General features: G+C 38.1%; 1 protein-coding gene across 7 annotated transcripts in view; it reads right to left on the bottom strand.

Moving 5' to 3' along the window:
• Positions 1-1,257: 1,257 nt before the first annotated feature.
• CCP110 (centriolar coiled-coil protein 110) overlaps positions 1,258-27,689 on the bottom strand; it is an 84,784-nt gene continuing 58,352 nt past the window's right edge. For 4 of the 7 annotated variants that reach the window (XM_053694707.1, XM_053694709.1, XM_053694712.1 and 1 more), the window contains 11 exons: positions 27,317-27,689; positions 25,873-26,000; positions 25,046-25,211; positions 22,385-22,527; positions 20,537-20,653; positions 18,122-18,223; positions 17,542-17,703; positions 17,214-17,293; positions 5,564-5,623; positions 4,498-4,557; positions 1,258-3,622 (listed from right to left, as the gene is read on the bottom strand). The exon at positions 27,317-27,689 is cut by the window's right edge and continues 1,188 nt beyond it. In XM_053694707.1, coding sequence (XP_053550682.1) covers positions 3,547-3,622; positions 4,498-4,557; positions 5,564-5,623; positions 17,214-17,293; positions 17,542-17,703; positions 18,122-18,223; positions 20,537-20,653; positions 22,385-22,527; positions 25,046-25,211; positions 25,873-26,000; positions 27,317-27,689 — 1,467 coding nt within the window. In that variant the 3' untranslated portion in view covers positions 1,258-3,546. The remainder of the gene's footprint in view (positions 3,623-4,497; positions 4,558-5,563; positions 5,624-17,213; positions 17,294-17,541; positions 17,704-18,121; positions 18,224-20,536; positions 20,654-22,384; positions 22,528-25,045; positions 25,212-25,872; positions 26,001-27,316) is intronic. The other 3 variants (XM_053694708.1, XM_053694713.1, XM_053694710.1) reach the window with 3 other exon arrangements.

Genomic DNA, 27,689 nt, shown 5'->3' with positions numbered 1-27,689 from the left:
ACACTCATTCTGTTAAAGGCACCTTAAAGGCATTTATTTATATATGTATTTATTAGTAATTAAGAGGGACAATAGTGCTAAAAGAAAATGATCCGATGTGCACAATTGCTTGCACTGTTAAACACATTGTTAAAGTCAGCTCTAGAGAAGCAATGCACTACTACTAATGGGAGCTAACACATCTGGTGAAACCGTGACATAAGGCATATGAGTGTAACCACCAATTACCAGCTAGCTCCTAGAAGTGCATTGCTACTGCTGCTGAAAATATGCACATTTTCCAACAAAGGATACCAAAGAACAAAGTCAATTTTATAACAGAAATAAAATGGAAAGTCTCTTAAAAGGGATAGTCTAGTCAAAATTAAACTTTCATGATTCAGATAGAGCAGGCAATTTTAAGCAACTTTCTAATTTATTCCTATTTTCAAATTGTCTTCATTCTCTTGGTATCTTTATTTAAAAAAGCAAGAATGCAAGCTTAGGAACAGGCCCATTTTTGGTTCAGCACATGGGTAGCGCTCGCTGATTGGTGTATAAATGTAACCACCAATCAGCAAGCGCTACCCAGGATGCTGAACCAAATAAAGATACCAAGAGAACGAAGTAAAATTGATAATTGCAACAAACTAGAACGTTGATTAAAATTGGATGCTCTATCTGAATCATGAAAGAAAAAAATTGGGTTCAGTATCCCTTTAAAGTGACACTAAAGTCAAAATTAAACTTTAATGATTCAGATAGCAAACATGATTTAAAACAACTTTAAATTTCACTTCCATTATCTAAATGTGCACAATCTTTTTATTTGAACACTTTATGAGGTACCAGCTCCTACTGAGCATGTGCAAGAGTTCCTAGAATTTATGTATATGCATTTTGTAATTGGCTGATGGCTGTCACATGATGCAGTGGGATGGAAAATGGAACCAACTTTAAAATTTGTCAAAAAGAAATCTATTACTCATTTAAACATTAAAACTAAGTGCTTTTGCATGGTCTTTTTATTTTGCATTTACAGATAATGCAATTCTGCTGCGTTTAGTGGTCCTTTAAAATATTACGCTCTACATGAACTATGAAAGTTTACCTTTGAGTTTCATGTCCCTTTAACTGCCTCAATTTAAATTAAATTGTATTGGTCCAGATTTGCTGTATAAAAGAGTAAAGGTTTGCTACTTGGATCCAATTCTATTTCATTTTCAAGTACAAACTGAGCACAGTAAAAAAACACTAAAATAAACAACAAGCAGGGTGTTTGAAACCAAAAACAAAATGTTTATTTTAGAAAAGAAAAACAAGCAAATCAAACATAACATGAGAAAATAAAGATACAAAAATAAATACACTTTATAAAGAAATTTCCACACTGCTGAAAATTAAATACATATAAATATAAATGTACATAACAAAAAAATTCTGGCACTTATGAAAAAAGGCCGCAAAGAGCTTGTATAGGTGGTGACAAAGTGCCAAATATCTGTAAACTCATAAAAAAAAAGTTACAAAGTTTGATACTAGTGTTAGCAAAGTTGTGTATAGAGGGTGTTCATATCTACTTTTTATGGATACTATTAACAGCATTACTAGAAACAATAAAGATAATGATGTCACCATCTGACTTTCGTATGAAAATATAACAAACTAGGAGTGAAAATTCCCAGCCAATGGGATATTCTGTCACCTTCAAACAGGGTGTTTGAGTTACTTTGTTCAACCTCTGCCTAAAAATAAACATGGGCTTATATGAAAATGTAAAGATTCAGATAGCGTCCCACTTGTAAACGTACAGATAACATTCCACTTGTAAAATTAACAACTAATACTACATTCACACACTTGATCGCAAATGTGATTTTTTTTTTGTTTTTATTACAAGATGTTAAAAAAAAAAAAGTATGTGAGGGTTGTACTGTAAGCATGCACCATGCAAGCATTTGATTGGCAGGCAGGTGCATGTACCGTACATATTCCCTCTCACAGGATTTAATTCATCAACATTTATTCAACACTTAGTTCATAATCCAACATTTTCCATCTGATAAATTAAATTTATTAGATGGAAAATGTTGGATTATGAACTAAGCGTTGAATAAACTTTGATGAATTAAATCCTGAGTGCCCTCATACTTGGATCCTTTTGTTTACACTGTTTGGAGGAGACACCAGGGTTAATTTGAATACCCAACGAAGGTAGTGAGTGCATGAATACCAAGAAAAAAATAATAATAATAATATATATATATATAAAATATTTGTATTTATTTTTTTGCCACAGTTGGAACCCGGTGCCAATCTTGGAGCCTAGATCTGGGAGAGGGAATATGTACTGTACATGCACCTGCCTGCCAATCAAATGCCTGCATGGTGCATGCTTACAATCAACATGCAGGTAAACTCAGAGATCAGCACTAGCCAAGCTTAAAATCTGCACAACTAGAAGTTCTTTACAAATGGAATGTGATCTCGCCAAAACCTACTACATACTTGACTTGCATTTTGTTGTGTATACGTTGGCATACAAAGGTGACCGTTATTATTTAAGTTATGCTTGGTTAGTTAGAAAGGTCTTAAATAGTTATGCAACATTTTGCTGGCTAACGTACAAACGTAGTCTCGAGTTTTGGTATCATAAGGGCTTCTTTTCATTATTATTTTTTTTAGAATGTTTAAGTTTCACCTCAGCATTGTTTGCTCCTTCATTTTTTGTTACTAAATAAAAACAAAAAAAACTTTCTATTTTCTAGGAACATATGAATTATAATATAATCAGACTATAAACCAACTTATCTACACAGACAATACCATTCAAGAAATACTCTCTCTACATTGCAGAAAATCATAACATCTGTGCCGTCTTGTTTTCACCACTTTGCATTATCAGCTCAGACTTAACTTCATCACTGTGATTTAAATGTAAACTATTAGGTACATAAACAGCAATAAAACGCCTTTGGATGTGTAAACTGTAAACTAAAACAAGAAAATTATTTAATAATAAATATTTCCTTAAAAGCAGTTACTAGTCACCAAGACTGTTAACAGTTCATTTTGTTGTTAGCTAAAGTCATTTGCAAGTACGTGCAGCATTGCGTTTAAGTGTACAGTGCTGAGATTCCCAGATTACTGTATTTCACAGCAGTTCTCATCCCACCAATAAATTAACATCCTGAACAAAGCTCATCTCACATTAACCCCTTTGCAGCATAATGATACCAGCTGATGTTCCACTGACATCTTCAATTTAGTATAGTTTTATTGGAATCCACTTTGCAATGTATTTAAATGGAAGTACAGAATACCAGAGGTGTATGGGATTCTGTATTAGTCAGAAGCTACGTTATATTTCCTTTGTACGTCTGCTTGCGCATTACCATACACAGAATGTACAGACAGGACACATTATTTTAAATAAAGCATTGTTATTCTTCTTTTTTTATTATTCCAATGCAACAAGATTCCCGTACAGAGCGCAGCATGCCACGTGTGTGCAAATAGGCCAGTTCCTCTGGAGTTTGTAGATCATAAAGAATTGTCCCACATTATCTACCCCAGTGAGTGTTGTCTCCTTAAATTGTCACAGCATTTGGCTTCCTTCTTTGGGTTTTTGTTGCAGATACTCCTTAAAAAAAAAAAAAAAATAATAAAGATTTAATTTTAAATTAGAACCATAACGGTAGTTTACTGATGACACAAGACACAAAAATATGATTTAAAAGAAATATTCAGATATTCGTATTATGTTGTTGGAAAATAAACTAAATTGTGCATTGATTTTATGGCCAAACCTATGCACAACTAGCAACATACTAGAATGAAATTATTATAGCGCTATTGTGTAACAAAATGCTTCTTGGGTTAAGCACATACTGAAATCTATATGTAGATGTGAAGGATCAGATACAACAGATTAGAGGGCTGTAATAGGCACCTGGACGAGGCTGTGACAAGAAGCAGATCAGAGGAGAATGGTACGGTCACAGAAGGAGATGCTAGAGCGGGAGGCACAATCTTATGAAAGGGGCAGATACTGCCATATCACAGTGACTCCCTGCTTCACCTAATCTGCATTCTGGTTCTTGTGCTTAGCTATTTAAAGGGACACTGAACCCAAAAATTTTAAGCAACTTTCTAATTTACTCCTATTATCAATTTTCTTCATTCTCTTGGTATCTTTATTTTAAAAAGGAGGAATGAAAGCTTATTAGATGGACCATTTTTGGTTCAGCACCCTGGGTGGCGCTTGCTGATTGGTGCCTACATTTAGTCACCAATCAGCAAGCACTATCCAGGTGCTGAACCAAAGATGGCTTACCTAGGTATGCTCTTCAACAAAGCATTTAAAGATAAAATACACTGGAAAGTTGTTTTTTAAAACTGGATGCACTGTCTGAACAATGAAAAAGAAAACAAAACAAAAAAACTATATTTAGAGAAATATTTTAGATTTTTCCTTTTTTTAATGACTCACAAAGTCTGACCGGGATAATCACTTACCCTTGCCTGCAAAGCAGCTTATTAATCAGTGAATTTTGACCTTGATTTGGCTGAAGTATTCTGTAAAAAGTAAAAGTAAAATTAAAACAATTTTTTGGGTAAAAAGCAGCCAGACTGTTAGACAACAAATTAGATCATCAAGCTAAAGAAAAATAGTAAGCTGAAAAAATACTTAAAGGGACAGTCTAGTTAAAATGAAACTTTCATGATTCATATAGGGCATGCAGTTTTAAACAACGTTACAATTTACTTTTATCATCATCAAATCTACTTTGTTCTCTTGGTATTGTTTGGTAAAAACTAAACCTAGGTAGGCTCTTATGATAATTTCTATGCCCTTGAAGTTTGTCTCTTATCTCAGTTCATTTTGACAGTTTTTCACAGCTAGACAGTGCTAGTTCATATGTGCCATATATATATATATATATATATATATATATATATATATATATATTTATAACATTGTGCTCACTCTCGTGGAGTTATTTATGAGTCAGCACTGATTAGCTAAAATGCAAGTCTGTAAAAAGAACTGAGATAAGGGGGCAGTCTGCAGAGGCTTAGATATAAGGTAATCACGGAGGTAAAAACTTTATTAATATAACTGTTTGTTATGCAAAATTGGGGAATGGGTAATAAAGGGATCTTTTTAAACCATAAAAATTCTAGACAGTGCCCTTAAAAGGGTGGTTTTCTCATTGGACATACTCTTATAAGACAGTAAAGGCAATATTAAAATGAATACATTTTATGCACTCTAATTATGGGTGCCGCCATTTTGGAACTTAGGTTACACTGCAGGTATCTGAAGGAGTTGCTGCACATGTGCAAACAGGTCAGCACTGGAATGTAGTGAAAACTAGATTTCAATATGGCAGTCCCCATGACTAGAGGGAGGTGGCAATAATCTCAAAACTATACTTATCAAATGTATTTAGTTTTTACTGTCCGTTTAAATCAGTTTGGACAGACAGAGGGTCAATAGTTTTTTGTTTTCTGACTCATCTACTTCATAAAACATGTGTGTATGTCCCGATTCTTCTGCTGTCCAGTTATGGTCACTCACCTAGTTTCCAAGGCTTTAGGTTTGTGTTGAACTTTCTTAGACATTCCAACATTAACAGCTCTAATAAGGAAATACAGAAATTAAAATCCTACATCAAAGAATAAAAAAAAATAAAAAAAAAACACACCTACAAAAATATAGCAAACAAAAACACAATTGGCACATTGTAATTAAGTATGAAGAACAAAACAACTTTAAAACATAATTTATGCTTACCTGATAAATTCCTTTCTTCTGTAGTGTGATCAGTCCACGGGTCATCATTACTTCTGGGATATTACTCCTCCCCAACAGGAAGTGCAAGAGGATTCACCCAGCAGAGCTGCATATAGCTCCTCCCCTCTACGTCACTCCCAGTCATTCGACCAAGGACCAACGAGAAAGGAAAAGCCAAGGGTGAAGTGGTGACTGGAGTATAAATTAAAAAATATTTACCTGCCTTAAAAACAGGGCGGGCCGTGGACTGATCACACTACAGAAGAAAGGAATTTATCAGGTAAGCATAAATTATGTTTTCTTCTGTTAAGTGTGATCAGTCCACGGGTCATCATTACTTCTGGGATACCAATACCAAAGCAAAAGTACACGGATGACGGGAGGGATAGGCAGGCTCTTTATACAGAAGGAACCACTGCCTGAAGAACCTTTCTCCCAAAAATAGCCTCCGATGAAGCAAAAGTGTCAAATTTGTAAAATTTGGAAAAAGTATGAAGCGAAGACCAAGTTGCAGCCTTGCAAATCTGCTCAACAGAGGCCTCATTCTTGAAGGCCCAAGTGGAAGCCACAGCTCTAGTAGAATGAGCTGTAATTCTTTCAGGAGGCTGCTGTCCAGCAGTCTCATAAGCTAAACGAATTATGCTACGATGACAAAAAGAAAGAGAGGTAGCAGAAGCTTTTTGACCTCTCCTCTGCCCAGAGTAAACGACAAACAGAGAAGACGTTTGTCGAAATTCCTTAGTTGCCTGTAAGTAAAATTTTAGAGCACGGACTACATCCAGGTTGTGCAGTAGACGTTCCTTCTTCGAAGAAGGATTTGGGCACAAGGAAGGAACAACAATCTCTTGATTGATATTCCTGTTAGTAACTACCTTAGGTAAGAACCCAGGTTTAGTACGCAGAACTACCTTATCCGAATGAAAAATCAAATAAGGAGAATCACAATGTAAGGCTGATAATTCAGAGACTCTTCGAGCCGAGGAAATAGCCATTAAAAATAGAACTTTCCAAGATAACAACTTTATATCAATGGAATGAAGGGGTTCAAACGGAACGCCCTGTAAAACATTAAGAACAAGGTTTAAACTCCATGGTGGAGCAACAGTTTTAAACACAGGCTTAATCCTGGCCAAAGCCTGACAAAAAGCCTGGACGTCAGGAACTTCTGACAGACGTTTGTGTAACAGAATGGACAGAGCTGAGATCTGTCCCTTTAATGAACTAGCAGATAAACCCTTTTCTAAACCTTCTTGTAGAAAAGACAATATCCTAGGAATCCTAACCTTACTCCAAGAGTAACCTTTGGATTCACACCAATATAGGTATTTACGCCATATCTTATGGTAAATCTTTCTGGTAACAGGCTTCCTAGCCTGTATTAAGGTATCAATAACTGACTCGGAAAACCCACGTCTTGATAAAATCAAGCGTTCAATTTCCAAGCAGTCAGCTTCAGAGAAGTTAGATTTTGATGTTTGAAGGGACCCTGTATCAGAAGGTCCTGTTTCAGAGGTAGAGACCAAGGTGGACAGGATGACATGTCCACCAGGTCTGCATACCAAGTCCTGCGTGGCCACGCAGGAGCTATTAGAATCACTGATGCTCTCTCTTGTTTGATTCTGGCAATCAATCGAGGAAGCATCGGGAAGGGTGGAAACACGTAAGCCATCCTGAAGTCCCAAGGTGCTGTCAGGGCATCTATCAGGACTGCTCCTGGATCCCTGGATCTGGACCCGTAACGAGGAAGCTTGGCGTTCTGTCGAGACGCCATGAGATCTATCTCTGGTTTGCCCCAACGTCGAAGTATTTGGGCAAAGACCTCCGGATGGAGTTCCCACTCCCCCGGATGAAAAGTCTGACGACTTAAGAAATCCGCCTCCCAGTTCTCCACTCCCGGGATGTGGATTGCTGACAGGTGGCAAGAGTGAGACTCTGCCCAGCGAATTATCTTTGATACTTCCATCATAGCTAGGGAGCTTCTTGTCCCTCCCTGATGGTTGATGTAAGCTACAGTCGTGATGTTGTCCGACTGAAACCTGATGAACCCCCGAGTTGTCAACTGGGGCCAAGCCAGGAGGGCATTGAGAACTGCTCTCAATTCCAGAATGTTTATTGGCAGGAGACTCTCCTCCTGACTCCATTGTCCCTGAGCCTTCAGAGAATTCCAGACGGCACCCCAACCTAGAAGGCTGGCGTCTGTTGTTACAATTGTCCAGTCTGGTCTGCTGAATGGCATCCCCCTGGACAGATGTGGCCGAGAAAGCCACCATAGAAGAGAATTTCTGGTCTCTTGATCCAGATTCAGAGAAGGGGATAAGTCTGAGTAATCCCCATTCCACTGACTTAGCATGCACAGTTGCAGTGGTCTGAGGTGTAAGCGTGCAAAGGGTACTATGTCCATTGCCGCTACCATTAAGCCGATTACCTCCATGCATTGAGCCACTGACGGGTGTTGAATGGAATGAAGGGTGCGGCAAGCACTTTGAAGTCTTGTTAGCCTGTCCTCTGTCAAGTAAATCTTCATTTCTACAGAATCTATAAGAGTCCCCAGGAAGGGAACTCTTGTGAGTGGAACGAGTGAACTTTTCTTTTCGTTCACCTTCCATCCATGTGACCTTAGAAATGCCAGTACTAACTCTGTATGAGACTTGGCAGTTTGAAAGCTTGAAGCTTGAATCAGAATGTCGTCTAGGTATGGAGCTACCGAGATTCCCCGCGGTCTTAGTACCGCCAGAAGAGCACCCAGAACCTTTGTGAAGATTCTTGGAGCTGTAGCCAATCCGAATGGAAGAGCCACAAACTGGTAATGCCTGTCTAGGAAGGCAAACCTTAGGTACCGGTAATGATCTTTGTGAATCGGTATGTGAAGGTAGGCATCTTTTAAATCTACAGTGGTCATGTACTGACCCTCTTGGATCATAGGTAAAATTGTCCGAATAGTCTCCATCTTGAACGATGGAACTCTTAGGAATTTGTTTAGGATCTTTAAGTCCAGGATTGGTCTGAAAGTTCCCTCTTTTTTGGGAACCACAGATTTGAGTAAAACCCCTGTCCCTGTTCCGATCGTGGAACAGGATGGATTACTCCCATTAACAAGAGCTCTTGTACGCAGCGTAGAAACGCCTCTTTCTTTGTCTGGATTGTTGACAACCTTGACAGATGAAATCTCTCTCTTGGAGGAGAGTATTTGAAGTCCAGAAGGTATCCCTGAGATATTATCTCTAGCGCCCAGGGATCCTGGACATCTCTTGCCCAAGCCTGGGCGAAGAGAGAAAGTCTGCCCCCCACTAGATCCGATCCCGGATCGGGGGCCCTCAATTCATGCTGTTTTAGGGGCAGCAGCAGGTTTCCTGGTCTGCTTGCCCTTGTTCCAGGACTGGTTAGGTTTCCAGCCTTGTCTGTAGCGAGCAACAGCTCCTTCCTGTCTTGGTGCAGAGGAAGTTGATGCTGCTCCAGCTTTGAAATTACGAAAGGAACGAAAATTAGACTGTCTAGCCTTAGCTTTGGCTTTGTCCTGAGGCAGGGCATGGCCTTTACCTCCTGTAATGTCAGCGATAATCTCTTTCAACCCGGGCCCGAATAAGGTCTGCCCTTTGAAAGGTATATTAAGCAATTTAGACTTAGAAGTAACATCAGCTGACCAGGATTTTAGCCACAGCGCCCTGCGTGCCTGAATGGCGAATCCTGAATTCTTCGCCGTAAGTTTAGTAAGATGTACTACGGCCTCCGAAATGAATGAATTAGCTAGTTTAAGGACTCTAAGCCTGTCCGTAATGTCGTCCAGAGTAGCTGAACTAATGTTCTCTTCCAGAGACTCAATCCAGAATGCCGCTGCAGCCGTGATCGGCGCAATGCATGCAAGGGGTTGCAATATAAAACCTTGTTGAACAAACATTTTCTTAAGGTAACCCTCTAATTTTTTATCCATTGGATCTGAAAAAGCACAGCTATCCTCCACCGGGATAGTGGTACGCTTAGCTAAAGTAGAAACTGCTCCCTCCACCTTAGGGACCGTTTGCCATAAGTCCCGTGTGGTGGCGTCTATTGGAAACATTTTTCTAAATATCGGAGGGGGTGAGAACGGCACACCGGGTCTATCCCACTCCTTAGTAACAATTTCAGTAAGTCTCTTAGGTATAGGAAAAACCTCAGTACTCGCCGGTACCGCAAAATATTTATCCAACCTACACATTTTCTCTGGTATTGCAACTGTGTTACAATCATTCAGAGCCGCTAACACCTCCCCTAGTAATACACGGAGGTTTTCCAGCTTAAATTTAAAATTTGAAATATCTGAATCCAGTCTGTTTGGATCAGAACCGTCACCCACAGAATGAAGTTCTCCGTCCTCATGTTCTGCCACCTGTGACGCAGTGTCTGACATGGCCCTAATATTATCAGCGCACTCTGTTCTCACCCCAGAGTGATCACGCTTACCTCTTAGTTCTGGTAATTTAACCAAAACTTCAGTCATAACAGTAGCCATATCCTGTAATGTGATTTGTAATGGCCGCCCAGATGTACTCGGCGCTACAATATCACGCACCTCCCGATCGGGAGAAGCAGGTACTGACACGTGAGGCGAGTTAGTCGGCATAACTCTCCCCTCGTTGTTTGGTGAAATTTGTTCAATTTGTACAGATTGACTTTTATTTAAAGTAGCATCAATACAGTTAGTACATAAATTTCTATTGGGCTCCACTTTGGCATTGCAACAAATGACACAGGTATCATCCTCTGAATCAGACATGTTTAACACACTAGCAAATAAACTTGCAACTTGGAAATACAATTCAATTAGAATAATATTAAAATGTACTGTGCCTTTAAGAAGCACAGAAGATCTATGACAGTTGAAAATTAATAAATTGAAACAGTTATAGCCTCAATCCTTGTAAACAACACAACTTTAGCAAAGGTTTAATCCCATTAGCAAAGATAACAAATTCTGAAAGCAGGAAACAAATTACAGAATAAACGTTTTTTATCTCAGTCAAACTATAATTCTCACAGCTCTGCTGAGAGAAATTACCTCCCTCAAAATAAGTTTTGAAGACCCCTGAGCTCTGTAGAGATGAACCGGATCATGCAGGGAATACAATGAGTTGCTGACTGAAATATTTGATGCGTAGCAAAAGCGCCAAAAAACGGCCCCTCCCCCTCACACACAGCAGTGAGAGAGAACAGAAACTGTCAGAAAAAAGATTAAGCAACTGCCAAGTGGAAATATAGTGCCCAAACATTTATTCACTCAGTACCTCAGTAAATGAAAACGATTTTACATTCCAGCAAAAACGTTAAACATAATCTCTAGTTATTAAACAGCTTTATGTAATTCTTACAGTGTAGTTCTAGTGAAGTACCATTCCCCAGAATACTGAAGTGTAAAGTATACATACATGACATTATATCGGTATGGCAGGATTTTCTCATCAATTCCATTGTCAGAAAATAAAAGCTGCTACATACCTCTATGCAGATTCATCTGCCCGCTGTCCCCTGATCTGAAGTTTACCTCTCCTCAGATGGCCGAGAAACAGCAATATGATCTTAACTACTCCGGCTAAAATCATAGCAAAAACTCTGGTAGATTCTTCTTCAAACTCTGCCAGAGAGGTAATAACACACTCCGGTGCTATTTTAAAATAACAAACTTTTGATTGAAGATATAAAACTAAGTATAATCACCATAGTCCTCTCACACATCCTATCTAGTCGTTGGGTGCAAGAGAATGACTGGGAGTGACGTAGAGGGGAGGAGCTATATGCAGCTCTGCTGGGTGAATCCTCTTGCACTTCCTGTTGGGGAGGAGTAATATCCCAGAAGTAATGATGACCCGTGGACTGATCACACTTAACAGAAGAAATAGGAACTGTTTAAAGAGATATTATTGTACAATGTATTATGGTCTTTTTGTTCTATACGTTATCAGATCTCTGGAGGCGTGTGCCTCCCAGCCAATAGACTTGTGAGAGTTGTCTCTGGAAGTATTTATACAGCTTCATTAGTTGTCCACAAAAATACATTTCTTTTTACTTTCAATTGCTGTATTTTAATCTATTGGGTAACATGAATAAAACGGTAGCTGATGTAGAACACTGTGCACGGTATAGAAGCGGAAGGTCACCTAGTAAGTGTTTGCATTTATAACAGATTTGTGTGATGACTTTACGCATTTTAAAATAGTTTGATTTATCTCAGCTAATCCCAGGGTCCTTATCAAAATCTGATTTCATTCAGCAGCTGTAAAACACTTTAGACACTGTCTCCTCAATGCTGCTAACATACCTAGAGAAAAGTGAGTTGCTGTGTATGTGCTGAACAGTGCTGTACGGGAGATATTTCCTACACTATGCCAAAGGTTATATTGCTGTTGCAAACTGAGATGCTGTCATGTTATGGTAGCAATAAGGAGAAGCAGGGAGATACTGTCATGTTATGGTAGCAATAAGGAGAAGCAGAGAGATACTGTCATGTTATTGTAGCAATAAGGAGAATCAGAGAGATACGGTCATGTTATGGAAGCAATAAGGAGAAGCAGAGAGATACTGTCATGTTATGGTAGCAATAAGGAGAAGCAGGGAGATACTGTCATGCTATGGTAGCAATAAGGAGAAGCAGAGAGATGCTGTCATGTTATGGTAGCAATAAGGAGAAGCAGGAGATGCTGTCATGTGATGTTAGCAATAAGGAGAAGCAGAGAGATATGGTCATGTTATGGTAGCAATAAGGAGAAGTAGGAGATGCTGTCATGTGATGTTAGCAATAAGGAGAAGCAGAGAGATACGGTCATGTTATGGAAGCAATAAGGAGAAGCAGGAGATGCTGTCATGTGATGTTAGCAATAAGGAGAAGCAGAGAGATATGGTCATGTTATGGTAGCAATAAGGAGAAGTAGGAGATGCTGTCATGTGATGTTAGCAATAAGGAGAAGCAGAGAGATGCTGTCATGTTATGGTAGCAATAAGGAGAAGCAGGGAGATACTGTCATGTTATGGAAGCAATAAGGAGAAGCAGAGAGATGCTGTCATGTTATGGTAGCAATAAGGAGAAGCAGAGAGATGCTGTCATGTTACGGTAGCAATAAGTAGAAGTAGGGAGATGCTGTCATGTTACGGTAGCAATAAGTAGAAGTAGGGAGATGCTGTCATGTTATGGTAGCAATAAGGAGAAGCAGGGAGATACTGTCATGTTATGGTAGCAATAAGGAGAAGCAGAGATATACTGTCATGTTATGGTAGCAATAAGGAGAAGCAGAGAGATGCTGTCATGTTATGGTAGCAATAAGGAGAAGCAGGAGATGCTGTCATGTTATGTTAGCATTAAGGAGAAGCAGGAGATGCTGTCATGTTATGGTAGCAATAAGGAGAAGCAGGAGATGCTGTCATGTTATGGTAGCAATAAGGAGAAGAAGGAAGATGCTGTCATGTTATGGTAGCAATAAGGAGAAGCAGGAGATGCTGTCATGTGATGTTAGCAATAAGGAGAAGCAGAGAGATATGGTCATGTTATGGTAGCAATAAGGAGAAGCAGGAGATGCTGTCATGTGATGTTAGCAATAAGGAGAAGCAGAGCGATATGGTCATGTGATGTTAGCAATAAGGAGAAGCAGAGAGATACGGTCATGTTATGGTAGCAATAAGGAGAAGCAGAGAGATACTGTCATGTTATGGTAGCAATAAGGAGAAGCAGGAGATGCTGTCATGTTATGGTAGCAATAAGGAGAAGCAGAGAGATGCTGTCATGTTATGGTAGCAATAAGTAGAAGTAGGGAGATGCTGTCATGTTATGGTAGCAATAAGGAGAAGCAGGAGATGCTGTCATGTTATGGTAGCAATAAGGAGAAGCAGGAGATGCTGTCATGTTATGTTTAGCATTAAGGAGAAGCAGGAGATGCTGTCATGTTATGGTAGCAATAAGTAGAAGTAGGAGATGCGGTCATGTTATGGTAGCAATAAGTAGAAGTAGGGAGATGCTGTCATGTTATGGTAGCAATAAGGAGAAGCAGGAGATACTGTCATGTTATGGTAGCAATAAGGAGAAGCAGGAGATACTGTCATGTTATAGTAGCAATAAGTAGAAGTAGGGAGATGCTGTCATGTTATGGTAGCAATAAGGAGAAGCAGGAGATGCTGTCATGTTATGGTAGCAATAAGTAGAAGCAGGGAGATGCTGTCATGTTATGGTAGCAATAAGGAGAAGCAGAGAGATGCTGTCATGTTATGGTAGCAATAAGGAGAAGCAGAGAGATGCTGTCATGTTATGGTAGCAATAAGGAGAAGCAGGAGATGCTGTCATGTTATGATAGCAATAAGGAGAAGCAGAGAGATGCTGTCATGTTATGGTAGCAATAAGGAGAAGTAGGAGATGCTGTCATGTTATGGTAGCAATAAGTAGAAGTAGGGAGATGCTGTCATGTTATGGTAGCAATAAGTAGAAGTAGGGAGATGCTGTCATGTTATGGTAGCAATAAGTAGAAGCAGAGAGATACTGTCATGTTATGGTAGCAATAAGGAGAAGCAGGAGATGCAGTCATGTTATGGTAGCAATAAGGAGAAGTAGGGAGATACTGTCATGTTATGGTAGCAATAAGGAGAAGCAGGAGATGCTGTCATGTTATGGTAGCAATAAGGAGAAGCAGAGAGATATGGTCATGTTATGGTAGCAATAAGTAGAAGTAGGGAGATGCTGTCATGTTATGGTAGCAATAAGGAGAAGCAGGAGATGCTGTCATGTTATGGTAGCAATAAGGAGAAGCAGGAGATGCTGTCATGTTATTGTAGCAATAAGGAGAAGCAGAGAGATACTGTCATGTTATGGTAGCAATAAGGAGAAGCAGGAGATGCTGTCATGTTATGGTAGCAATAAGGAGAAGCAGGAGATGCTGTCATGTTATGGTAGCAATAAGGAGAAGCAGGAGATGCTGTCATGTTATGGTAGCAATAAGGAGAAGCAGGAGATGCTGTCATGTTATTGTAGCAATAAGGAGAAGCAGAGAGATACTGTCATGTTATGGTAGCAATAAGGAGAAGCAGAGAGATGCTGTCATGTTATGGTAGCAATAAGTAGAAGTAGGAGATGCTGTCATGTTATTGTAGCAATAAGGAGAAGCAGAGAGATACTGTCATGTTATGGTAGCAATAAGTAGAAGTAGGGAGATGCTGTCATGTTATGGTAGCAATAAGTAGAAGTAGGAGATGCTGTCATGTTATGGTAGCAATAAGTAGAAGTAGGAGATGCTGTCATGTTATGGTAGCAATAAGTAGAAGTAGGGAGATGCTGTCATGTTATGGTAGCAATAAGTAGAAGTAGGGAGATACTGTCATGTTACGGTAGCAATAAGTAGAAGTAGGGAGATACTGTCATGTTATGGTAGCAATAAGGAGAAGCAGGAGATGCTGTCATGTTATGGTAGCAATAAGTAGAAGCAGGGAGATGCTGTCATGTTATGGTAGCAATAAGGAGAAGCAGAGAGATGCTGTCATGTTATGGTAGCAATAAGGAGAAGCAGAGAGATGCTGTCATGTTATGGTAGCAATAAGGAGAAGCAGGAGATGCTGTCATGTTATGATAGCAATAAGGAGAAGCAGAGAGATGCTGTCATGTTATGGTAGCAATAAGGAGAAGCAGAGAGATGCTGTCATGTTATGGTAGCAATAAGGAGAAGCAGGAGATGCTGTCATGTTATGATAGCAATAAGTAGAAGTAGGGAGATGCTGTCATGTTATGGTAGCAATAAGTAGAAGTAGGGAGATACTGTCATGTTACGGTAGCAATAAGTAGAAGTAGGGAGATACTGTCATGTTACGGTAGCAATAAGTAGAAGTAGGGAGATGCTGTCATGTTATGGTAGCAATAAGTAGAAGTAGGGAGATGCTGTCATGTTATGGTAGCAATAAGTAGAAGCAGAGAGATGCTGTCATGTTATGGTAGCAATAAGGAGAAGCAGAGAGATGCTGTCATGTTATGGTAGCAATAAGGAGAAGTAGGAGATGCTGTCATGTTACGGTAGCAATAAGGAGAAGTAGGAGATACTGTCATGTTACGGTAGCAATAAGTAGAAGTAGGGAGATGCTGTCATGTTACGGTAGCAATAAGTAGAAGTAGGGAGATGCTGTCATGTTATGGTAGCAATAAGTAGAAGTAGGTAGATGCTGTCATGTTATGGTAGCAATAAGTAGAAGTAGGAGATGCTGTCATGTTATGGTAGCAATAAGTAGAAGTAGGAGATGCTGTCATGTTATGGTAGCAATAAGTAGAAGTAGGGAGATGCTGTCATGTTATGGTAGCAATAAGTAGAAGTAGGGAGATGCTGTCATGTTATGGTAGCAATAAGTAGAAGTAGGGAGATACTGTCATGTTATGGTAGCAATAAGTAGAAGTAGGGAGATACTGTCATGTTATGGTAGCAATAAGTAGAAGTAGGGAGATGCTGTCATGTTATGGTAGCAATAAGGAGAAGTAGGGAGATGCTGTTATGTTATGGTAGCAATAAGTAGAAGTAGGGAGATACTGTCATGTTATGGTAGCAATAAGTAGAAGTAGGGAGATGCTGTCATGTTATGGTAGCAATAAGTAGAAGTAGGGAGATGCTGTCATGTTATGGTAGCAATAAGTAGAAGTAGGGAGATGCTGTCATGTTATGGTAGCAATAAGTAGAAGTAGGGAGATGCTGTCATGTTATGGTAGCAATAAGTAGAAGTAGGGAGATGCTGTCATGTTATGGTAGCAATAAGTAGAAGTAGGGAGATACTGTCATGTTATGGTAGCAATAAGGAGAAGCAGAGAGATGCTGTCATGTTATGGTAGCAATAAGGAGAAGCAGAGAGATGCTGTCATGTTATGGTAGCAATAAGTAGAAGTAGGGAGATGCTGTCATGTTATGGTAGCAATAAGTAGAAGTAGGGAGATACTGTCATGTTATGGTAGCAATAAGTAGAAGTAGGGAGATGCTGTCATGTTATGGTAGCAATAAGGAGAAGTAGGGAGATGCTGTCATGTTATGGTAGCAATAAGGAGAAGTAGGGAGATGCTGTCATGTTATGGTAGCAATAAGGAGAAGTAGGGAGATGCTGTCATGTTATGGTAGCAATAAGTAGAAGTAGGGAGATGCTGTCATGTTATGGTAGCAATAAGGAGAAGTAGGGAGATGCTGACATGTTATTCTCTTTGCCTGTTAGTCACACAAGTATTAAAAAAATTATATAAAAACTTCCTTTAGGTTTCATGTATAAGCTGTATTATGATTTGTAAATGTTGCCTAAATGACAGAAAATATTGTTGTTGACACTTGGACCCATCCTCTCTCCAAACTGCCCCATTTTACAGATGCAAATATTCCAAAATCCAAACCTGTATTTTAAATGTTTTGCGGTTTCTTCAATGACAACTGTAAATATTTTGATAAAGGACATTGTTATTGCAAATAGTCACCTTGTGGACTTTTTCCGGTCCAAAGATTTTTGTGTTGCAGATGACAAAGTCACTCTGTCCCGAGGGCTTTTAAGTTTTTCCTGCAGCACAAAACAAAACACAAATAATTAAATTAACAAAAAATAAAACAGTAAATAAGAACGAGAAATTGTAAACAGTTTTTCCCTCTCTGTCTTTATATTTATCTTTTTCTTATTAGGGGAGTGCATAATTGATCATTAATTAATAATCTATTCAAGTTGATCAGGATCCTAAATCAATGGTGATTGTGAAATCAGAAAATCTCTTGCAAATATTTTAAAAAATCCAGCTTGCAAAAATAATTCACCTTCACCGTTATTCTTTTGTGTGCAATCAGATTTGTGGTTTTTACCATTTGTCTGATCAGTTTCTCGTGCCGCAATTCCCGATCATGAATGAGGATATGCATTCTGTCTGCGGCATCCATTGCGAAGAAGATATCATGGATTTCATACAAAGCTGCTCGTAGCTGGAAACGAACATAGATGAATATGTCACAAGTTCAACATTTGACATTGTCATAAATTTCATTTGTTGGATCTTTTTAAACATCACAAAACAAGTGCAATCGTGGACCCATGCATCACCAGAAATTCTTATCATCTAGGCCAGTGTTTCTCAAGTACCCCCAACAGGCCAGGTTTTCATTATAGCAGAACCAGTACACAGGTGAAATAATCAGTTGATCAGTAACCATGGTTACTAACCTGTTCTCACCCATCAGCTGATTATTTCACCTGTGCTCTGGTTCAGCTATAATGAAAACCTGGCCTGTTGGGGGTACTTGGGGACCATGGTTTAGTAACAATGATCTAGGCTTTTGATCTGTTTAGCAATATCCCGATAATTTAGCATGTGCCTGAAGATATTTTATAGGAATGACTTACCTGTGCGTGAACTCTTTCATGTAAAGACGCATCTTGGGCAGACACAATACCCCTGCTTAGCGGAACTTCGGTCTGGAAGGTTCTCAAAAACTCTGCTGTGTCCTGAACAGACCAGAAAGAAAAGGTTAACTGAAATATATGCAACAGAAGACTTCAAAATGAAGCCAAGTTGTTTGGAATCCGACATTGATTGTGATAAAAGAAACATTTAAAGGGACGTGAAACCCAAATTTTTTCTTTAATGATTTAGAAAGAGCATACAATTATAAACAACTTTCTAATTTACTTCTATTATCTAATGTGCTTCATTCTCTTGATATTCTTTGCTGAAAAGCATATCTAGATATGCTTAGTAGCTGCTGATTGGTAGCTGCACATAGATGCCTCCTGTGATTAGTTCACTGTGTGCATTGCTATTTCTTCATTAAAGTATATCTAAAGAATAAAGCAAATTAGGTAATAGAAGTAAATTGGAATGTTGTTTAAAATTGTATTCTCTACCTTAATCATGAAAGAAAATGTTTGGGTATAGTGTCCCTTTAACTTCAAAAGTAAATTAAATGCATCAGTATATTGTTGGCACAATCCTCTCGATCACATTTATTTTTCATATTCAACAAAGTTATAGGTCTACTAGTCCCCTGTAGTTCTACCTTTTTCTAGGGCTTAAAGGGACAGTCTAGTCAAAACTAAACTTTCATGACTCAGATAGGGCATGTCATTTTAAACAACTTTCCAATTTACTTTTATCACTAAATTTGCTTTGTTCCCTTGGTGGTATTTTTGAAAAGCTAAACCTAGGTAGGCTCAAACTGATTTCTAAACCGTTGAAAACCGCCTCTTAGCTCAGAGCATTTTGAAAGTTTTTCACAGTTAGACAGTAATAATTCACGTGTGTCATATAGAAAACATTGTGCCCACTCCCTTGGAGTTATTTAGGAGTCTGCAATGATTGGCTAAACTACATGTCTGTCAAAAGCACTGAGATAAGGGGTCAGTCTGCAGAGGCTTAGCTATAAGGTAATCACAGAGGTAAAACATATATTAATATAACTGTGCTGGTTATGCAAAACTGGGGAATGGGAAATAAAGGGATTATCTTTCTGTTAAAACAACAAAAATTCTGGTGTAGACTATCCCTTTAAAGCTGGCTGTACAGCCAATCATATGCCAGTTCCACCCCCCTTAGACTAACACAGTAGTCTGCTCCTGCTCCTCTGCAACAAATAGTGCATTGTTCATGAGTGATGATGGACTAAGCGTACACTCCTGTGTTAGTCTATGGCGTAGCTAGCACAGCATGTGATTGGCTGTACTGCCAGCCTGAAAATAGGATAGAATAAATAAAGCAGCACATCAGGGTGCAGTGGCAGATAGTTCGTAAACAAAAATCTCAGCCATTTTTCTTTTTAGGCATAAAATGCGTTTTTTGAAAACGCCATAGAGCATTATGCTAACAAAATAGTAATGTATTGCAAATATTTATTGTCCACTTAAAGGGACAGTCTAGGCCAAAATAAACTTTCATGATTCAGATAGAGCATGTAATTTTAAACAATTTTCCAATTTATTTTAATCACCAATTTTGCTTTGTTCTCTTGGTATTCTTAGTTGACAGCTTAACATAGGAGGTTCATATGCTAATTTCTTAGACCTTGAAGCCCACCTCTTTCAGATTGCATTTTAACAGTTTTTCACCACTAGAGGGTGTTAGTTCACGTATTTCATATAGATAACACTGTGCTCGTGCACGAGAAGTTATCTGGGAGCAGGCACAGATTGGCTAGACTGCAAGTCTGTCAAAAGAACTGAAAAAAGGGGCAGTTTGCAGAGGCTTAGATACAAGATAATCACAGAGGTTAAAAGTATATTATTATAACTGTTAGTTATGCAAAACTGGGGAATGGGTAATAAAGGGATTATCTATCTTTTAAAACAATAAAAATTCTGGTGTAGACTGTCCCTTTAAGCTCAGATCGTCCCTTATATTTAGATGATAGTAGTTTTATATAGTTTTAAAAACGATTTGGTATAAAATGACAAACGGTTTGAATCTTTGTTTAAAGGCCAGTTAAAGCTGAATATTATAAAAAACATATTCGTAATGGATAGAAAGGATCACTTTGCGTGTAACTGTAGAAAACCTATTTGAATAAGGAGTTATCTAGATAAATCAGAACTTCAGGTATCCTTACTAATCCACTCAAATTGAACCATTACATAATAAATAAAAAATCTTCAGTAAGCATAAGGAGTTTATATTATCCTCAGTGCATAGCTCCTTCATGCCTCACAAAAAACACCAGCAGATTTTATTTATTTACAGGAAGATTTATTATAACTTAAAAATATTTCTCATAAAACATCTATAAATCCACGTTGTACGAATACAATATAAAGAGGAACTCAAATCACCTTCACAGTTTGCTTTAAGTTCCGAAGCTTCTCTGTCTGCATAAGTCTTCGTGTTAAGAAGCCCTTGGCCAGCGCACTTACTTTGTTAAGTTTTCTTTGCATCGCAGGACTATAAACCTTTAAGATTAAAAACAAGTATTTTAAAAATCACAGTGGCTACAACAGATAATTGCTTATATCCACTAATATTATAAACAGAGGAAAGATAAAAAGAAATCACTGGTCCTGCATATTTCCCTTTCTGAATTATTTCAGTACAGCATTCCGAGATGAAAGGAAAAACAGTTTTAGTGATGCAGCCTTTATTTATTCCTTTTATCAAAGGGCCATAATAGTAAAAAAATAACTATTTAGAGAATGTAATTTTAAAGGGACACTCAAGTCAAAATTAAACTTTTATGATTCAGATAGAGCATGAAATGTTAAACAACTTTCCAATTTACTTCCATTAAAAAAATGTGCACAGTCTTTGTATATTTACACTTTTGGATTCACCAGCTCCTACTGAGCATGTGCAAGAATTCACGGAATATACGTACATGCCTTTGTGATTGGCTGATGGCTGTCACATGATACAGGGGGAGTGAAAATAGACATAGCAATGAAAGTTGCCAAAAAAAATAAATCTACTACCGATTTCAGACTAAGTGCTATTATATTGTATTTTTATTATGCATTTGTTGATTATGCAAATCTACTGTGTTTACTGGTCCTTTCTATAGACTCTGCATTACTGTGTGTTTAACCCCTACAAAGAGGTTAAATAAACACACAGTAGAACTACCGCTCATGTCCAACATCGCTCAGGTTACACATAATGAAACATTTTGTTTAAAAATCTCAAGGTATTTAATGTCCCTTTAAGCTTTTCATATTACAATCTCAAAGTGTTTGTTATCCCTTTAAAGTGAATGTAAATCTTGACAGCCGCTGCATCGCTTCCTCTGCCCGTCGCTTCCTCCGCCCGTCGCATTCCTTCCTGGGTCTAAAATGAGGAATCCGGCTTCCTCCAATCACGGCGTTGAATCAGACACTGATTAACCCGGGGGGGAAGCCGTGATTGGAGGATGACCGATCTGTTATTTCTGACGTAGGAAGAGGCTTGCGATGACCAGGGGAAGCTGAAGCGGCACTTTATCCCTTTAAAGTGAATGGAAATCTTGACAGCCGCTGCATCGCTTCCTCCGCCAGTCGCATAGCCGCTTCCTGGGTCTAAAATGAGGAATCCGGCTTCCTCCAATCACGCCGTTGAATCAGACACTGATTACCCCGGGGGGGGGGAGCCGTGATTGGAGGATGACCGATCCGTTATTTCTGACGTAGGAAGAGGCTTGCGATGACCAGGGGAAGCTGAAGCGGCTGTCAAGATTAAAAGGTAAGTATTTTCACAACACGAGTGAAATGTAAATTTTGATGAAATAAAGTGCCCCTGTTTTTAATCAAATTTTTAAAAACTGGGCACTTTATCATCCAAATTTACATTCACTTTAAATGAAAGCCAGCCCTCCAGGATCAGGAAATGGCGTCTCAATAATTACTGGTTATGCGGTTCATAACTTACTGACCTACTAGGTAAAAAGGGTCGTTTCAGTCCCACACAAGCGCTAAATACAATTACACAGAATTTGTATGTGAAGTAGTTTTACCCACGAGCCCAGCAGAAAGATACAATTGGTAGGAAAAATGGTTTTTAATTGACTAATGTTCCATGTTATAACCTCTTGCTTATGTATGCTAATTTATCAGAACGAGGACATTTGATTAAGTAATTCAAAAACAAAATGTCACTGTAATTTATGTATAAATTAGGAGTTAAAGATTAACAATACAATATAAGCCAGGTGTTACCTGAGACCATCGTGTCCTTGACTTCCCAAGAGACCTTGGGGCTGACATTCTCTGTGTTCCACTTGTTGTTGGTCCCCACTGACCAAAGGAAGATTCATTTCTAGAAGCATAACTATGCTGGGATATGCAAGACACCGACCCAACTGTAAAACACAACAAGGGTGATTACATTATACCCCAGAGACCGCTCTTACCATCAACAAGATGCCGGTATGGAATTTATTACTCATTACAAACCCAAGTGTTCTATTTATAATGAGATGGTAAAAGTCATTTGTTAGGAAAATAATCTGACACCAGTTGCTTTTAGAAGACCAAGTGTGGTGGACTAGGCAAGGCAGGTTAGTGACAGTGACATCGCTGGCATCTGTAACCCACTGGGATAGCGCTTAGCCATATACAACACAAGATTCGCAACAACCATAGTCAGCTCCTGTGACATTGCATGTGAGGTAAACTCCACTGACTGAGCATAGACTCATTTCTAATTGTAGGAAAAACGTTGAATGACATTTCGGTATAAACGTGATCTTTAAAGATTCTGCAAGATGACTTTCACTATATGGGCACATTTGGTAAGTAGCTTCATGTGCCCACAATTTTTTTAATGCCTTTTTAAAAAAGGATTAGTAATCATGTGATTAAAAACATATCTCTGCTAGTATTGTAGTTCAAACCTAGTTAGAGATATAATGCTGCAATAAGAAAGTACTCTAATGCATTAGAGCATTTCTTATTGTACTATTGCTTGCCTATACTTATGTGTTTAGCAATGTGTTTGCACAATGGTGACCCACAGCTGAACATGATGGCTAATGAGCCAATCAGGGAAGCACATGTGTCGCCAATCATCAGCCATGTTCAGCTAATGATCGTCTGTCTGTTGTAATGGGAGCAGGTTATAGAAGTCTTTTCAGTAGTGGCTTAACTGAAAAATGGTTGGATTAGAGCTTAGTCAGTTTAAAGGGATACTAAACCCATTTTTTTCTATTATGATTCAGCTATAGCATGCAATTTTAAGCAACTTTCTAATTTACTTCTATTATCAAATTTTCTTTGTTCTCTTGCTATCTTTATTTGAAAAGGGCAGGAATGTAAGCTTAAGAATGGCCCATTTTTGGTTCAGTACCCTGGATAGCGCTTGCTGATTGGTGGTTACATTTAGAAACCAATCAGCAAGCGCTACCCAGGTGCTGAACCAAAAATGGGCTGGCTCTTAAGCTTACATTCCTGCTTTTTCAAATATAGATAGCAAGAGAACAAAAAAAAATAGGAGTAAATTAGAAAGTTGTTTAAAATTGCTGCTCTATCTGAATCATGATAGAAAAAAATTGGGTTTAGTGTCCCTTAAAGGGACATTATACACTCATTTTTTCTTTGCATAAATGTTTTGTAGATGATCTATTTATAAAGCCCATAAAGTTTTTTTTTTTTTTTTTTAAATGTATAGTTTTGCTTATTTTTAAATAACATTGCTCTGATTTTCAGACTCCTAACAAAGCCCCAAAGTTTTATGTGAATACCGTCAGCTACCTTATCCAGCTTGCTCCTGTTTGTGTAAAAGGTCTTTTCATATGCAAAAGAAGGGGGAGGGTCTTATTTCCCACTTGTAGTGGGCTTTCCAGCTACTTTTTCAGCAGAGCTAAACTTAGAACTTCTAAGTAAGTTTTTAAACAGTTTTATACTGGATTCTTATATCAGTATCTGTGCATCTTATTATTTATAGGAGTGTCTATTACATGCAGTTATATGAAAATGAGTGTATTCTGTCCCTTTAAGGACATTTCTATTAAAACATATGTAACTGTACATTAGGAAGTTATTTCCCTTTTATAGAGGTTATTATTATTCTTGAAGATAAAAAGATTTTTTTTTTCTTTCATTATGATTGTCAAAACAAATGTCATTCAACATCTAGAACCCAAGTGTGATGCAAACATTCTGAACCAAATACTTACAGGACCAAAAAGATACTTCACCCTCTTAACAGACACGATAAATGAAGTTAAAGGGACAGTCTACACCTTAGTCATCTTAAAGTCTTACCTTAGATTGAGCTGCAAATAGCGTACTGCACCCTTTCTATATCATGCAGCAGGAACAGTAAATAAGTTATTTTAAAATGGTGTTTCTGGCCAGTTTGAAATGGCTGCCAAGCTCAGTCCACTGCTGAAATCATGATCTGGGCTGCATATGGCATCCAATCAAAAAAGGCTCACTAGTTGGATTCAACAGACTGTCAATGCTATTCAGCAGAGTGCATAGATGTAGCCCAGATTGTGATGTCATCAGTGGGCTGAGCTTGGCAGCCATTTCAAATTGGCCAGAAACAATATTCATTTTAAAATAACATTTTTACTGTTCCTGCTGTGTGATATAGAAAAGGCGCAGAAGGCTATTTGCAGCTTAATCTAAGGTAACTCTTTAAGATGACTAAGGTGTAGACTGTCCCTTTAAATAATAGGTGGTGAATCTTATCAACAAAAACAGTTACCTTCATGTGAAAATAATTCTACAAATAGTAGTTTGCTTGTATTTTTTACAATAAAAAAGGAACCATTACTTGAATTTTGGCTGATCCAGGCTTTAGATGTTTGCATGATTGTGGTTTTATGATTAATGATTAAGTCTATTGCAGTAATACAAATCCCTAACACTTACCAGTAGTGTTGGGCGAAGAGGAATAATACGTTTCTACTTGACATGGTGCCATATCAGGCAAACTCCCACTTCTGTTCCTCCACTCGGGCTTCACTGTGCAGATTTCAATGACTTCTGGAATTTCGTTGTCTTTTAACCTGAGTCTCCGCTCTTCCTCTTCAAATTCCTTAAATACACAGCCTTATATGAATATATTAAATCAACAAAAAGCTATGTATTTAGTGCCAGTAGCGCTTCTCATCACTAGCGTTATATACCCTAAACAAGCCTAATTTAAAAAGGGACATTGTAGAGTAGAGTAATACATAATCAAGCTTTACAATAAATTCCTTGCTTCCCACCCAATCCCTGAGTAATTATTACATCTACGTACAGAAAGAAGCAATGTGCAGTTGTGGCATCTTGTATTAAATGGCACGTGCCACTTGCATATGAAGAAATCACTCTTTAAATGCTCAAGATCAAAGAATTTCTCTAACAATGAATATGCCCTTCTGTGGCACCAAAGTTTGATACTAGCAGCTGAACCTAAAAAAACCGCAGCTTCATATGGTGCAGCAGAATACGGCAAACGTATATCAAACTTAGCAGCCACAAAAGACTATCTAGGAGCCAGGCAAGTGTGTTTGCTTTTAAATACTTGAATAATATAAAAAATAATAATAATAATAATTAATATATATATATATATATATATATATATATATATATCACTACTGGGTTGAATAAAGCAGGGAGGGAGTGCTCAGCCTCCAATGATTTGCATGCAAGGGGAAAAGACGACATACAAAACCATAACATGGCAGAATTAGGTTCTATGTCAATACCTTCTGCAGCCTCCGTTGTTCCTTCTCTTGTTCTGCTATGAGTAGTGACAGCTGATACGCGTGTTGCTCTTCAAGTTTCTTCCTCATTTCTTCAAAAGCCAGCATCTTTTTTCTCAGATGATCACCTTCTAAATACAAGACAGTACCAATTTACTACCCCAGTTATTCTGCTGCATTACTTTACTATCAGTGGGTTCACTATTGCACTTCAAAATAGTTAAACATGCACATATATCCTCTGCTTTATGCATCATAACAAATATTGTTTTGCGGTTAAAGGGACATGAAATCCAAAAAAATTTTATTTCCTGATTCAAATACAGCATACAATTTTAAACAACTTTCCAATTTATAATATATATATATATATATATATATATATATATATATATATATATATATATATATATATATTCATCCAAAAGGTAAGTTCAGCACCTTTTTTGTTATGTTTTCTCAACATGATAGTGCACGTACGCTTAATGAGGCCTGCCAACCTCACTTATGTAGATACAAAAAAAAAACAAAGGCTTACGTCAGCACTGTTACTTTAAAAGGTTTCCATTCTTTATTTAAGCCACAAACAAATTAAAACAGCAACGTTTTGAGTCGTGTAGACCCTTAGTCATGCTATGGATTATGGGAAATCACCACCTTTTATATCACCTGTATGCTAATTAGCTTCAATTTACCAAATTGTTCTCATATCTATGGGGAGACTATTGCCCCCTACTGGTCAGGTTTCAAGAAAATACTTTTTTTTTTATATATTTACAGTAAATCTTTCTTCTCTATTTTCGATTTCTATACTATGTATAACATTGGAATACCTTATTACAGGAGGGATAACCCTAAGATTATCAAAAAATAGAACATATACAAAAAAATACAACATACCTTTAAAATATTATAAAAACAGATGAAGATCAAAATCTTTATTCAAACCATTCGGATAGAGTGTTTTTAAGTGTTGAATCCACCATACCTCCCTTTTTTTAAAAAGTAACTTTCTGTTACCGCCTCTCCTTTGTTTGGGTATATGGTCGATTATCTGGGCAATAGTCTCCCCATAGATATGAGAACAATTTGGTAAATTGAAGCTAATTAGCATACAGGTGATATAAAAGGTGATGATTTCCCATAATCCATAGCATGACTAGGGGTCTACACGACTCGAATACACAGCCACCAACCCGCAGCTAGCGCCCAGCAGTGCATTGCTCCTCCCAAGCCTATCTAGGTATGCTTTAAACAAAGGATGCCAAGAGAAAAATGAAAATTAGATAATATAAGTAAATTGAAAACTTGTTTAGAATTGTATTGCTCTATCTGAACCAAGTTTAAATTGTGACTTTACCTTCCCTTTAACAACACAAAACTGCAATTGTACAGCAGAGCTCAGTCCTTTATGTCATGTACAAGAATAAAACACAAACTCTCACACCTTGAATACTGCTTAAGGACTCTTCATTGCTGATGATGGGGACAGATGCAATGACATTTTTCTGTTCATGAAGCCTCCTTTTCTCTTCTTCTGTTTTTGAAAGTGGGGTAAAGAATTCTTTTTGAGTGCTGTCCAAATCTAGTTCAAGTCTACGTTTAATCTGTGCATCAAAGTTCCCCCCTGAAAGACAATCCCTATTACAAGACACATTTGGAATGTCTGTGCCCTGGTTTACGTTGTGGCTTTGCACCAACATAGGTGAAGGAGTTTCTACGTCATATGATTTGTTGAGTTCTACTGGAGAATTGTGCTTGGACAATTCCATGTTTGGTTTACTGCCTTTCTGTGTACTATCTGGCAAGTTTACAGGTGG

The sequence above is a fragment of the Bombina bombina genome, chromosome 11 (genome assembly GCF_027579735.1).
Source record: "Bombina bombina isolate aBomBom1 chromosome 11, aBomBom1.pri, whole genome shotgun sequence".
Classification (NCBI taxonomy): domain Eukaryota; kingdom Metazoa; phylum Chordata; class Amphibia; order Anura; family Bombinatoridae; genus Bombina; species Bombina bombina.
This window is presented reverse-complemented; position numbering and strand designations above follow the sequence as displayed.